The following is a 15,769-nucleotide window of genomic DNA, read 5'->3' on the forward strand; positions in this document are numbered from 1 at the left end:
ATTTAAAAAAATGATTGATCATGTGAAACTGAGCGATCTGTGTTTTTTAACTGAATGTAAAGTTTATGAAGTTTTTCACCTTGAGAAGTTAAGACTTTATTAACGCACACTTATTCAGTACTCACCTTTATGGATCTATATATTTTCGGCAGTTCATGCGTAAATAGTGCTTTACAATGTATTTATGGATGGAACCCATCTTTACTTCCATTAAAAGACGCCAGGCTTGCAGGATTCGTTCAATTAATATCGAATAAGTATTTTTAAATGATTCGCTGCAAAGGAAGGGCATTTAAGAGAAGACAGCACAGAAAAAAAGCAATACCTTGTAATATTTCCCATTTTCGAAGCAGCCGCAGTCGTCCATGGTCACACACGCTTGACCATCAAAGAAGTACCCGTCTTTGCACTCGCAGCCTTCGGCGCAGGAGGTGGGGCAGCTGCTGCTGTCTGAGATGCGCGCGCAGCTCGTGGCACACATGTCGGCGCACTCCTTGTAGTAGCTGTTTTCAGGGCATGTCGGTGCTTCAAGGTGGAATTAAGAGTCGATATGTGGGGGTTGATGAGACGTAAGGAAAGAAATAAAGAAAAAGGCAGTTGTATGTCAGAGGAGGAGCTAGTGGCCTTAGTACAATGGCAAGGACCCTAGACACAGCTAATGTATCATAGTATGTAGTATAACATGCAAATAGAGGAGAATGTAAGCAGAAAGAGTGTGATCAAGTTGGCAAGAACTCATTGAGGGCTAATGTATTATTTACTTCCTCTGGGGAACGGGAACAGCTAGGAGAATAGAATATCTGAAGAGAGAAAAAAAGTAAATGGGACAGAAAGGATTATAGGCCTGCCCGAGGCAGCAAAGCTGGAAAGAGAGAAAGAAAAATAGAAACATTGAAAAAGGGAGAGCGAAAGAGAACGACAGCATGAAAGGATTAACCGACGAAAGTATAATACAGGTAAAGAGATAGAAAGTAGACAGCAAAAGGCAATATGAACAAAGTAGAAATGAAAGACGCAGCAGTGAAAGCAGCAAGAAAAACAAAGAACAAATAGATATCATAGCTCATTGAACTGCATAAAAACCAAGAAGCAGAGAGAAAAAAAATGACAGTAAAAGAAAGCATTGGGAAGTTAATGGAAAAAGTGAACAGAAATTTGATGTAGGAGAAATCCTTAGCGAAGATGTGTCAGGGTGAAATCAGGAGAAAGAAGACTTATAGAAATCAGGGAGAATATAAATGTTATAGAGAAGGAGATAAGAAAAGGCATTTTTCATGGAGATCATGAAAGAAAGAAAGCACAGCATGAACAGGTACTCTGATACACATGAAATGAGCAAGAAACACAAATAGAAACACAATAGAATGGAAGACCTTTTGAGGTACAGTTTTGGAGAAGCAGCTGGCTTCTGTGACGTTCGCTGCAATGTCATCTTGGGTTGGCCTTATGCAGGCGCGGCCGGTACAGGTAAGAGTGGTGAGGCGGTGGGGCGGAGCGGGGATAAGGCAGATGCAAGTTGACATACGGCGGCATAGGGAAATAAAATAAATGAACTAAACCACTTACCTTGCGCTCGCCACATCGCTGAGTGGGCGAGCGCAAGGTAAGTGGTTTTATTTATTTTATTTTCTCTATCCCGTCGTCTGTCGATTCCCCCCACCTCGCCCCGCCCCACCCAGCCGCTCCACCATTCTGTACCGGCTGCGCCTGGCCCTATACTTTTCTGTCCACATGCATTCAAACCATTCCCCGAATTTTGGCTTTTTGGCTACTTCAATCGGTGATACATAGGGATACCAACCTTTTCAAAGATTCCTGATCTTTCAGCTCATCAGGGCACCGCTGCAGGACGCACTGCGCCGTTTTACAATGTGTGTTGAAACCGCCTATTCATTTTAAGATCCCTTTATAAGTCTTCAAACATTTTCTTAAACTAATCTGTACGTATATTCAACCCTTTATGAGGTGAAAGCCTCTTCTGTGCTGCTGCTAATAAGAGTGCCAATTTCAGTCCTACCTGTGTTGCCATTCACCTGATAATAATCCCAAAGGTGCCCCTGGACTTCTAATACCTTCCTCAAGGGTTGCTGGGGAGCACCTCTGTGCAAACATGAGCAGTGTGGTGAGCGGCAGCCATAATATAAACTCCATCTTGCAAAACGTCTCCGCCAATGTAAATGATGGGAGCTCCAATGTCGATGCCAGCTTTCACCCCCAGCCACCAATGTTTAGCTTGTGCTTGCTGATTGACCTGTGCCTTCGATTGTCAGCCACCACCATGTACATCAAGAGGATCTCTTCAGACTTCTTTCTCTGGTGACCAGCCTTTACTACACATCATTTACCAATGCAATGCCTCTACCACACAAGTACCACAAATATACCTTACCACACATGCATTTCCCCTACTAAGTAAGCATGTTTAAGGTAAGAGTGTGTGTGTATATATAGGTTTAGGGGTGGTAGGTTTATATGGTACGAAGGGGTATTTTTGGGGTTTAGTGGTGGGCAAGTGTATATAGTGGTAAGGGTATTTTTAGGGTTTAGGGCTGGGTAAGGAAACTGCGTGGTAAGGAGATTTTTATAGTTTAGGGGTGGTAACTTTATAGGATGGTAAGGGGATTTTTAGGATTTAGGGGTGGGTATGGGTTGGTAAGGGTACTTTGGGGTGGGTAATGGTATTGGGTGGTAAGAGTATTTTAGGGTTTAGGAGTGTGTAGGGGTATAAGTTGTTAAGGGTATTTTTAGGGTGCAGAGGTGGGCAGGGGTAAACGGTGGTAAGAGAATTTGTAAGGTGTAAGGGGAGTAGGAGTATAGGGTGGTGAGAATTTTTTTAAGGGTTTAGATGTGGGTAATGGTTTAGAGTGGTAAGGTAAAAAGGACAGCAAAAATCGTTTTAAAAAGAAGGGGTGTTTGGTAGGGTTTCCCCAATAAAGAAGAAATGTAAATGTATAATAATGTGAAAAAGGGTCCCCCACCCAAAAAAAAATATTAATTTACCAATAAAGCCATTCGTGATAAAGGTATTGCATGGTAAAGGCACTTCATGGTAAATGATGTGTGGTAAAGGCATGCGTGGTAATTGCATGTATTGTATTTTCATACAACCCTTTTCTGTCTCCTCTGTAGACGATGGTTATGCTCCGTCTGTGTGGATCACATACAAACTTGATTCGTTTTAGTCCAGGCTAGTGGCTACCAGTCTGCATTCGTATATTCCCACCTGTTCCATAAACAATGGCATAGTGCCCTGACACATGCGAAACATTGACTCCTGTGTGCTGAATTCATGCCATAGTATCAACAACCGTTTGGCCTCTTCAACACGCTTCGTCTTTGGATTTCTGCATGGTAAATGTGTCACCAAACCAACAACTGTGTTCTGCTTTTCCACCTTGATGGGGTCCTCGGTGAAGATATTCTCTATGTTCATTGCTTTGGCATGTGAGCGCTGGGATGACCTCCAGAGGGTGAATATGATCTTCTGGTACAAGCTGAGCCCCACACAGTTGCATGATACGAATTCCATCACCTGTGAAATCACTTCATCTTGTGGATCATCCATGTGGCAGGTGCTCACCATCTCTGACAGCTTCCTTTGACTACACTCATCAACTTGATTCCACCTTCTCCGTCTAATACAGAAGGAATATCTCATAATCATCATTCAGTTGGCCTTGGACATGCATTGAGGGCATTGACTGCCACGCCATAGATAGCCTCAGCGCATGTGCAAGGTAATGTTGGAAATATACCTTTGAACGTCTCCTCTAGCTAACTAAAGGCTAAGCGACCATTCCATTGCAGCAAGAGTCTCTTTGATGACCTTGAAGAGAGTCATCAGACTTCCATCCATGCATTACATCTTGACGCAGATGAGGGTGGTGGCATACGAGGGACACGTCCTTGGTGCAATCCATGGGATATATAGGACCGCCGCAGTGTCAGGAGACAGTGGCTCACACCTGGGTCTGCTCCTCACCATTGCATGGGGTCCCAGCACTCAAAGTAGTCAGCACGCATACATCTCATCGAACAGGTAAGCGGGGTTGAAGTCCCCTGCAGGTCACCCTTTTGTTTGCTTGTTTGCTAGCCACAGCGTTGTAGGTGTATCAGGCACGGGTGAGTGTATGTTTCGTTCAGCTTAACGGGAAATCAACAAATCACAAGTATCACAGACATAACAACACCGAGTTAAAATGAGACAGATGAAGGCAGGCATGGAAGCAACTACACCATAACCACAGGGGTGATTTCTGGAATGAAACACCAATACAGGCAGTGAAAGAATAAATACAGAGATCCAGGCAGAATAACAGCGAAAGAAAACAAAATGCAGTTTAATCTTAATACAGAGTACATTCACCAAGGCAGACAAACAGAGAAATGCGTGCATAGATGCCGTGAAGGTATGTTAATGAAGGACAGAGAGAGAGAGACAGAAGAAGGTCCAGAGACAAAGAACAAGGGCACTGATTAACACAGACAGGGGCAGGCAGATGAGTTGGTTCAGACAGAGAGGTCTATAGAGGAGCGAAAAAGACAGGAAAGGGGAAAAGAAAGGGAGATGAGAACGCCCAGAGATGAGGTGTAAGGGACTCTTCATGGGATGGAAGGGTGCCCGCATCCTGTGCAATGTCACAAGCGAGACTGAATGGATACCTGAATCCTGCCTGTCCTTCTGCTGGCATTGCAGTGGCAAGGCCTAGAAGACGTGGAAGGACTATTTGCTTTCCACACCGAAAGGGGGTTGTGATTGCCCAGGTGGCAGGGTCCAGTGCTCGAGGTCTGACAGGTGAGAGATGTTCTAGAAGCGTGAGCTGTCTGAAGGTTTTAGTTGGAGGCGACGAGTGTCCGTGCCACAGTGCACCCCTATGGGGTGATACACTACGGTCATGCCTGCCAGGCCCACATCAACCACCCCCGCGGCCAGCTGTAGGAACATGCAAGAAGTACCCATGGGGACCTAGGATCAGGGACCTGGGAAGGAGGTAGAGGAAGTGAATAGGAGATGAACACAAGCAGGTCGTAAGAGAAAGCCAAAGAGAGTTGGAAACAGGCCACATGGAGTAAATCAGGAACATATGTGGAATACAGATATGAAACAGATGCGGGAAAAATCATGAGACAAACTGAGGCAGAGAATATGAGACAGATAGGAAGAGAATGAGAGCTAGGTACAGGTAATGAAAACAAATCAGCAATTAAATATATACAGTGAGTTCATGAGTTTATGAGACGGAGAAAAGGACAGTGAATAAGAGAAAGAATCATCCAAGGAGTTGACACAGGCAGTCAGTAAGACACAGCCACAGGTAGTGGGTAGGTACACAAGGTCTCGCAGTTCGGACTTATTAAGGTAGAGGGTCATCAACAGATTTTTGAGAGGTCCTCTCACTCTTAACTTATCAAGGCATTCTTCATCATATGATGGCCTCTCACACTAGAATAGGTACAATGTCACTACAGCCGACTGGACAGAGGGAAACTATTCTTACACCGGGGAGTTCTTAGAAATCTGTTGTCAGGACAGTTCATTGGGTCCTGTTAATTTGGCAAGGGTCTTCTTGAGAGTGATATGAAACTGAACAGTGGTATATAATCACACGCATAACGGCAGTCGAGGGGGCCTGTGTGGGTATCTTGGACGCGTCGGACTTCTGAAAAATATGTGACTACGAAGATGGCATCCCCCCATAGTCAGGTGAGGAGGTGTATGTACTAAAAGCCCCTTTACCTTGGACCTCATTTGCGAACCCCTTGGACACAAAATTAGAAATCTGGCGTTCCGGATTGTACCGTTCAAGAATATACGGCAGTTGGGAAACGGGGATTATTCAAGTCCGTTTAAGAAGGCGGTCCAGTAAATAGACCATTCTTTGTGTCTGCAAAAGAAGTACAAGAATAAGTGCAAATATCAACTCCCTTTCATTCAGGGTATAACAATCAAATATACCACAAAGAAAAGTGAACATAATGACTGTCTTGGGGTGCCTTGCCATAGCGTGGGGCAAATCGTGCTGGGTCTGCCGGGTGACATCGCCTGCCCTGACCTCTGCGGCACTTACTGGATCAGGTGATGAGGTCTGGGGACATCTGCTGCCGGTTTCCCCTGCCGCCGCTGCCTGCTCTGACTGCGCGGCCGCTGAAGGGGGAGACTAAAACCCCCAGGAATCCCTGCAGCCGGACGCCGCCTACTCCCACTTAGCGCCCGGTGGCGCTTAAAAGTTCGGAAGAGCTCCTGTGGAGCGGGTGCTTTGCTATAGCGTGGGGCAAATCGTGCTGGGTCTGCCGGGTGACATCGCCTGCCCTGACCTCTGCGGCACTTGCTGGATCAGGTGCCGAGGTCTGGGGACATCTGCTGCCGGTATCCCCTGCCGCCGCTGCCTGCTCTGACCGCGCGGCCGCTAAAGGGGGAGACTACAACCCCCAGGAATCCCTGCGGCCGGACGCCGCCTACGCCCACTTAGCGCCCGGTGGCGCTTAAAAGTTCGGAAGACCTCCCGCATCGTGGGACGCGCACGGGCAGCGCAGGGAGAAGGCCGGGACAAGGGCGGGACCGTCTTAGGCCGTCAAAGGCCAGAAAAGGCTGGGCTGGGCGACCCCTCCAATGCTCGCACTATATTGGTTATGGCAATCTAAAAACTGTTGAAAGGTATTGACTTGGCTGAAGTATGTAAACTCTGCTATTTGCACCATATTTTACTTGAGCTGAGGATAGATCATTGGCTTTACTGTAAAATGGCAAGGAGACGGGTAAACCAACCCTTGATGGACAAAACGTGCAACACCATAGACACATATTTAGTTAAAGCTGTTAGTGCTTTATCAGAAGAGATTAATCGTACGGAGAGACGCTTGTCCACAGGGTTTAGTATTACGCTCGGTGATAAGATCAGTGATGAATTAATCTTGATTAATGAAGAAAGAGCAAGTACCCCTGAGTTACCCCCAATTGCAAGAGATGGCTCTGATTATGCTGAGGGCTTGAATGATATTGTAGATGAGCACTCTCGTATCTCTAACACATCCACACTATATGTACTGATTGCGTCCCCCAATGTTTCTCCTCCTCCTCTGCCTAAAACCATCGGGCAGAAAAAGAAAACAATTGGTCAGGGGAACTCTAAGATTAAGAAAGATAAGAGATACCCTACAAGGGGGGGCCCAGTAAATACTAATAAAAATTTAGCCCCTGAAAATGTGTTGAATGTATCATCTGTAGAAGTTATTTTAGATAAATTAATCGTACTACTTAGGCCCCTCCATGACAGAATAGATAATATAGCTAAGGAAGTTCATAAACTAAATGGAAGCTTTGAGAAAATGTATGCAAGAATGGAGAAGGGCAACCTGAGGGCAGATATCTGTCGGGAGGATTTAACCTTGGCCATTGACTGTAGTAGTAATCCCCCAATACCTAATGTAATTAATCATACAGAGAGAATATCTGTAGGGGACCAAACATATAGCCAAGTTTTAAAGGAAAATTTAATGCAGAGTAGAACTAAGCAGGCTACCTTTTTAAACTGTGGTAAAGACCAAAGGGAGAAACCAACTGCAGGGGCTAGTAATCCCCCGGCAACAGACATCAATAGAGTAGATAACATAGATTTTATACTCTCTAAAACAAATAAAGCACCTTTATCTATTGATTTGCCCCCTGGATAGAGACCAATTTGGCTTTAGACCAGGGCATGGAACAGAGACCGCGTTGGTGACCGTTCTGGACAAACTTCGAATGCGGGCTGACGGCGGCAGCTCCTCAGTTCTGGTGCTGCTGGACATGTCGGCCGCTTTCGACACGGTTAGCCACTCGGTGCTACTGGCAAGACTGGAAGGACTAGGGATTACGGGCGGGGCTCTGAAATGGCTGAAGTCCTATTTGACTAATCGTCAACAGGCAGTGACCCTGACACCTTTCGTCTCTCCTTGGTTCCCGGTTCACCATGGAGTACCTCAGGGCTCAGCCATCAGCCCAATCCTCTTTAATGCATACTTGGGACCTCTGATCCCCCTGATAAAATCTCATGGGATCGAGGTAGTTAATTATGCGGACGATATACAACTGATGTTCCCCCTGGAAGGAGAGCAGGCAGTCTCCTTATACTCGTTCCAGGTTTGCATGAGGAAGGTCTCTGATTGGCTGAAGATCAATTCACTCCAGTTGAATGCCGGGAAAACGGAGCTCCTACACTGCGGCGCAGCTAAAATTTCCAAATTTCCTCTGTCCGAGTTCCGACTATGGCCGGAGGACCCTCCCATAATTGCAGTAAAATCAGTCCGCAACCTGGGGGTCATGATGGACAATGACCTCCAGTTGCAATCCCAGGCCAATAAAACTATTGGCTCCTGTATTGTTTTGCTGAGAGGTCTTCGCCAAATCCTCCCGCTCCTCCCTAATGATACTAGGTCTCTGGTGGTCCAGAGTGTGATCCTGAGTAGACTGGACTATTGTAATTCTCTGTACTTGGGTGCTCCCCTTTTCATTGTACAGGGATTACAAAGAGTTCAGTCGATGGCAGCAAAACTGGCTCTCACAAGGCGGCGTGAATCATCGGTCACGCTGGCACTAAAGGACCTCCATTGGCTCCCGGTTAAGAGGAGGATTGAGTTTAAGTCGCTAGTTATGGTTTATAAGGCCTTACACAACCTTGGCCCGCTGCCTCTGCGAGATAGCTTTTCTTGGTACCAACCAACAAGGTCCCTCCGCTCCTCTAGCCAGAGCCTGGCAGTAGTTACTAGAGTAAAGCGTGCCAGGATGGGAGGTAGGGCTTTCAGCACGACGGCAGCTCGTCTGTGGAATCAGATGCCTCTAGAACTGCGCCAGGCTAAAACATTGCTGGGTTTTAGGAGGATTTTAAAGACCTGGCTCTTTCGTCAGGAATAGTATGGCACCAACCCTGACTCCTGGCTAGCAGTCTCTGTATTGTCCCTTGTTGTTGTGTCTCAGAGCGCCAGGATACCCGTTGGGTGGCAGACTCGCGCGTTACAAGAATTTATACAATACAATACAGTGTGGGGCATATGTGGCAGTCTTAGTGAATGTACCTAAGTTAGGGAAGGACCAGTGAGAAAATTATGATGCACTCAAAAACAAAACACTACATTGGTTGACTTACAACTGTGTTTTCCCGTTGTCGGGGGCCAACCAGATATTGTTAACACAACGGGTAGGATGGATCGGCCCTTTCAAGAAAAAGTTTTAGGGAGATTGTATCATGATTAATTTGAAGTCCCCCAGTTGGGTGAGGAATACTTTAGCGAATGCTCCACCACCGTCCCCCCGAGAGTATAACTCGACTCTCTTGCCACTAGGATATTTCTATAGGCACCTAATGTTGAGCAGGAATCAGGGTAACTTAACCCACAACCCTAATTCTATTAATCAGGCACTATCATTAGCGCAACCACCTTCTTGTATAAATGTTCCTTTACATAACAGATATCAGGCACTAAGTTCTTTGGAAGATAATGACTGACTTACGTTATTTGATGGAACAGTGCAGAAATTCAACTCAATAGGAAACGAGGATGCCATAGCTCAAGGAGCAGCATTAGAGGTTGGGCTGTCATTTTCTTTGCCCATCGTACAAGAAGTTTATAACAAGTCTTATTGTAATATGGATGTAAATATAGGCAGTGAATTGCAAGAAATAATTTGGAAGGGGCAGTTAGAAACTGAGATGATAGCAAGTGCTGTAATATTAGAGCCTTTACCTAAGGAGAGCCCAAATAATAATTTACACTTAAGGAGTAGGCCTGTTACAGTTGGTGCAAATGAAGGATATATAATTGTGACATGGAACGTAGCAGGTCTTAAAAGGAAATTGGACACGCCGTTCTGGAAAGACTTCATTACCTCTAATTATGATATAATCTGTTTACAAGAGACCTGGCATAGAGATCCAATTTTTGCAGAGGGATATACCTCAAAATGGATTAATGCTATGGATTCTATGTCAGGAAGGGCAAAGGGTGGTCTTCTGATTCTTGTCTCTAATAAACTTGTGGAATGTAAAATTAAAAGTTGTATAACAATAGACTACCACTGCCAGCTTATGAGGTTTCAATTCCATAAGGGTAAAGATTTGCTGTTAGTTAATTATTACAATAATATTTTAAAAAGTAATAGGGGGAGTGTAATTTATAAACTGGAAAAAGAAATTGAGAGGGCATTGTTAGAGCCAAATACACAAGCTATTATCCTTTGGGTCGGCGATTTTAACATCCAAGTGTGTCCGCTGGCCCAAACTAAAATATGTGGGTTTATGAAAGATCACAACGTGGAGGATAATACTGGCCATATGCATTTCCCACATGGTGAATATGGTACAGCACTAATAGCTAAGTTCGATCTTGAACTTTTGAGTTGTACCATGACCAGGGATAATATTAAAAGCCCACATTTTACCGGCAGGAAAGCTGCTACTACTATTGATCATGTTCTGATTTCGTGCAATAGTGACTATGCCAATTTATGGATTACAGAACAGGTTGTTAGTGATCACAACAGCATTTCGTTATCATTATTATGCTGGGGGAAAAGACAACCAAATAACACTAAGAGTATTATTAATATTACTCCCACAAGAGCAAATGGCACGAGGATTAAATGGACGGGTGTAGACCCCAAAAAAAAACAAAAGGAAGTGATTGTTAAATGTAGACGGGAAATAGATCACTGTCTTAGCGAAGAGTTAAATTCAATGCTCTTGATTCCTAGCTCCCTTAAAATAACTAAGATTATAGAAGGACTTTTTACCAAGAATCACAGTGCAACAAAAAAAGTACACGCAGGATGGTTCGATAGGAATTGTACTCAGGCTCTACATAGTTTGAAGTTAGCGTTAGGAACTAACCACGTAATAAAATACACATACAAGAATTACGTTTTAAATATAAACGAACTATTGAAGTCCGTAAAAGAGAATTGCAAGGCGAAGCATGGGACAAACTCAGTTTAGCTGCAGCCACTAATAATAGCAAACTATTCTGGGAGACAGTAAATTGTCCTTTTTTAAAGGATGATTGCCAACCAGAACTAACCTCGCATGTAAATTGTAATGTCTGGATCGAATATTTTACCAACATTTTTAACCCAGATAGGATTGATAACAGTTCCCCCTTTGATTCTACCTGGCCCGTTTTACCCCTATTGATAAATATTTAAGAAGTATATGAAGGACTAGCGGATAGTAAAGGAGGTAAAGCCCCAGGGCAGGATGGGGTCCCTACTGATTTGTACAAGAATGAAATTAATTTATGGGCCCCGATTTTAACTAGGATTTTTAATGTTGCTGTAGAAGACCACTTTCCGCCGTCTTGGGGACACTCACTAATTATCCCCCTTTTTAAAAAAGGTTCCAAATCAGAAGCCTGCAATTACCGGCCAATATCGTTACTAGACTCTTCCATTAAGGTAATGAGCAGGATTCTGTTGAAAAGGCTCGAATCTTGGGCCTCAGATAACAAAATCCTCTGACAAGCCCAATATGGGTTCAGGAAGGGCTTAGGTACATTGAAACAGTGTGTCAACCTTGATCTTCTTATCAGCAAGTACACATTAGTGAAAGGGGGTAATCTGTTCTTATGTTTTGCTGACTTAAGTAGTGCTTTCGACCTTGTGGACCATTCCATACTGTGGCGTATACTACTGGATACTGGTGCCCCAAAAGAAATTGTTTATTTTTTGGCAAGACTTTATGAACGTCTATCCAGTAGAGAGCGCTATGGTCCCGCAGGCGAATGTACCCCGTTTTTTAATGTTAAAATGGGCATCCGACAGGGTTGCGTTTTGGCCCCACTTTTGTTTTCATTGTTTATTAACCTAGTGGATGCAGCCCTAAAACAGATATCCGCAGATGCCCCTCTGATATATGGCCAGGTTGTCCCTATTTTATTATATGCAGACGATGCTGTTTTATTGTCATGTACTCCAATAGGCCTCCAGCGTCTTATTATTAATTTTATAATGTTTATTAATGGCAGAAAACTTTTAATTAACAAATCTAAGACATTTGTTATGACATGTGGGAAAAAAACACCTAAACCAAGCAAGGGCTTTTTTCTGGAGGGTACAAAAATTCACTCGGTTAAATCTTTTTGTTATCTCGGCGTAACCTTCGCAGGAAATGGGAAATGGTTATGCGAATATGATAACATACGACATAAAATGAGTTGAACTACCAATAGTATTTTCAGATTTTCAACCAAAGTGGGAGCCAGAAGAATTAAAGATATGGTTGCCATTTATAATGCTAGGTGTGTATCTTCTGCCCTCTATGGTGCAGGCATTTGGGGGCACCATTCTGAGAAGTCACTACAGCAAGACGAAAACACTTTTCTTAAACGCTTGCTGAGCGTTCCCCCTTCGGCCTCTATAGATTTGATACATCAGGAAGTGGGACTCACCTATATCTCAGATTTAGCCGTTTTACGTCCTCTTCTATTATGGCGCTCTATTTGGTTGAAAGAGGAAACGTTATTTACAAAACGTATTATTAGAGACTGTCTGAAGTTGGACCATTGTTCTCGTATCCCCTGGTTAAGTTTTATTCATTACTGGTATAGACTTTTGTTTAATTGTAATATCAACATAGAACCAGAGTATGTGGCTTTAATTTCAAAAAGGGAGAATAAAGAAACCTTCTTAGATTATAAAGGGGTGGTACGAGAGAGATTAATTGGGAAACAACCCACTCTGATATACTACCAACAATTAAATCTTAAAGCTGGTTGTCAGGCATATCTGATTGATGTAACAAAATCCACCCATCGTTTTGTCCTGACACGTTTAAGGCTAGGGATTTTTCATCACCTTGTGGCTTTCCCGATTATGAAAAAAAGCACCAGCTCTAGGTGCCCTTGCGATAATATGTCTAAGCAAAGTTGTCGCTACTTTTTAATGTTTTGTAAATTTTATCTTTTATTAAGGAAATTTTACTTGAAACCCTTGTTTTTAAAATATAATATTCTGTCCATTAAAAATGCTATGAGGTTAGTTTCCACTCTGGAAAGCCCGGATGTTTCCTTTTATGTGGCATCTTACATTTTAAAAAGTATTGCTGCTAGGAAATCCATCATTCTTTAAATTTGTATATAATATGAACTGGTGCATTGAATATAGTGGTTAAGGCATTTCTGTACGTTCTCTGCATAATTTGCACAGAATTGAATACAGCTGACATGTCACTTTATAGTAGCCAAAATAGGATATAGCTGGCATATGACACTTTATAGCGTAATTTGCACATAATGTACAATGTTAGCACATGTCACTTTTTGTAAAATTTGTAGGTATTCCACTGTGTATCCTATTTTGAGAATGTTGCGGAGGCTGTTATAATGTATAATGTTTTCTTCCTTTTTTTCTCTTTTTGTTGTTTTTGTTGTAGCTTATATGGTTGTTATTACAAACCGAATAAAGCTTTTGAACTTGAACTTGAACTTGACTGTCTTGATAAAGATGGAATAACCAGATACCCATCGTAACGCGTCGATGTATTTATTTACATTATCCCGAGGACACGTTGGACCTGTAGATACAAAATAGAGTATATGTATCCAGTCTAATCTTGCTAAAATTATTCCCAGTGAATTGTTGAATTCAAAGAAAAAGCATACTGTCTATCATTGTTCGTCCTCACTGTTTTTTAGGGTTCTCTGTGGTAAAAGTGTCATAAGATGTTATGTTATGTCCTGATTTGATGAATTGTATTGTTTTTAATTATGCTGAAATGATGCATTGTGTTTTATTATAGGTGTTTTTATAATATTTGTGTTTTAATAATATTCATATGTACTAAAGAAATAAATTGACTTGTTTGTACTGAATGTTATAGTAGTATCATTGTTTGAGTGTTTCAGGGATTTTGAGTGAGATCTTTTTTGAGTTTGTCTATGTGTTTTATATGAATTAAGAATTCCACTATTGAGAGGGGGTTCTTTTTTACTGAATGAATCAAGGGATAATTTGTTTTTTGTACTGATAGTACTCTACTCCCTTGGTTGCTGACAAGGGGTCTCTTTCTGTTTAAACACCCCCCATAGTCTGCCATGAAGCCTGTAGTATAATAAGACTCCGGTTGTGCTAATAGTCAATGGAACTGGTAGGGTTTTAGTTTTTACCCTTCGTGCATGGTCTGATTATATACCACTGTTGAGTTTCTTATAACCCTGAAGAAGACCCATGTCCTGTATAGGCTACCCAAGGGGTCGAAACATGTTGGTAATTTCAGTATGCTTTTAAGGTCAAGTAATTAATCATTTTTCACGCTATGACATGTTTTTGTATGATTTAAACCATACCAGAGGTACTCAGTAATAAAGTAGGGCTTTTGAGTATACCCCTAGGTATTTCTAATGTATTTTTGTTACCAAATTAACATTACCCAATGTACTGTCCTGACAACAGATTTCGAAGCACTCCTAGGGTTAAGAATAGCTTCCCTCTGTCGAGTCTGCTGGAGTGGCATTGTTCCTATTTCAGTTTGAGAGGCCGTCAAATGATGAAGCATGCCTTGATAAGTTAAGGGTGAGATAACCTCTCAAAAATCTTTTGATGACCCTTTAACTTAATAAGTACAAACTGCAAGAGTATAGCAGGGACTTCATCACCCTCAAGTAGTTTAGGGTTTTGTATTTGTTAATAAGGGGATATACTCAAGGTTATACTTCTTACTTTCTTTTGGAAAACAATAGGTACGCAAGGTGACTAGAGCAGTGTGTAAAGTCGAAAGAAGAATGAATGAAGGGTTTGTAAAGTATGACAGTTACTACTAGAGTGTCCCGATGATGAGACAAAATACCAGAAAGGGGTCCTTCTCCCTCTTACGTAAACAGCGGAGTTTTCAAGAGCTTTCAGAAAGCTCTCTTCGCGGAGATGACTCTGAAAGGGAGAGGGACCTCGAACCAGTATTTGGCGGCAAAAACTGAGCAGGCGGAACCGCCTCATTTCTTTCGTTTGATTAGAGGAATCATTAGCAGCCTTGCTGACTGAGAACCTAAGGTTCCTTTAGGATAGTATTCCACCATCCTACTGGACAAGTAGAAACTGTGAATGACAGAAATATGCAGCACAGAAGTAAGAAAGGAAGGCAGAGGGAGGAGAAAAAGTAAGCCGCAGAAAAGATAAGACTAGCCCAGGGAAATGATGTATGGGCAGAGAAAGGAAAAGATGAAAACATTAACTGAGACAGGTACAAGTTGGGTGAAAAATATCTTTATTACAAAATCCCCAGCACCATAAAAAAGTTATAAATATTATTTGTCATCATTTGAAAGTGCACGAACTGATGATGCGTTGTGCTGGTGCTGATAATTAGTTGCCATTCTCGGATATTTCAGCCCACAACAGCGAGGACCGTCCTACATAACGCAATTCATGCATATATTGCTTCACTACAACTCCCAGAATACAACATCTCTTTTACACAGAACCTGAAGACATTTAGGCAACGATGGCTCCATTCACGTTCTTTGTCCTTGGATTTAAAACAAGTACAGCATCCGTGCATTCAAGATCATATGAGCATATGTAAAGTGTGTGATATTTCCCCTCCAGGTCTAGGCACTGTATTTATGATTGAACAAGTAAGATTTTCCCTTATTCAGAATAGAATACTTATAAGTCAAATGTTTGTTACAAATCAGCTACTCCTTTAGTCTGCAGATAAGTACTTTATGCTCTGGGTGTCAGCGGTTGATACCAGTCCTTGCGTCTTGTGCAACATGTTCACCCACCCATGTTTTGTAGTTCATCTAGATT

The 15,769-nt window shown here is 42.6% G+C and overlaps 1 protein-coding gene across 1 annotated transcript in view; it reads right to left on the reverse strand.

Moving 5' to 3' along the window:
* The window catches only part of LOC146809166 (IgGFc-binding protein-like), a 249,274-nt gene that overhangs the window by 65,589 nt on the left and 167,916 nt on the right, over positions 1-15,769 (reverse strand). Inside the window, exon 17 of the mRNA XM_085615958.1 lies at positions 326-525. Within this exon, the coding sequence (XP_085472084.1) occupies positions 326-525 (200 nt within the window). The remainder of the gene's footprint in view (positions 1-325; positions 526-15,769) is intronic.

The sequence above is a fragment of the Triturus cristatus genome, chromosome 7 (genome assembly GCF_964204655.1).
Source record: "Triturus cristatus chromosome 7, aTriCri1.1, whole genome shotgun sequence".
Taxonomy (NCBI): domain Eukaryota; kingdom Metazoa; phylum Chordata; class Amphibia; order Caudata; family Salamandridae; genus Triturus; species Triturus cristatus.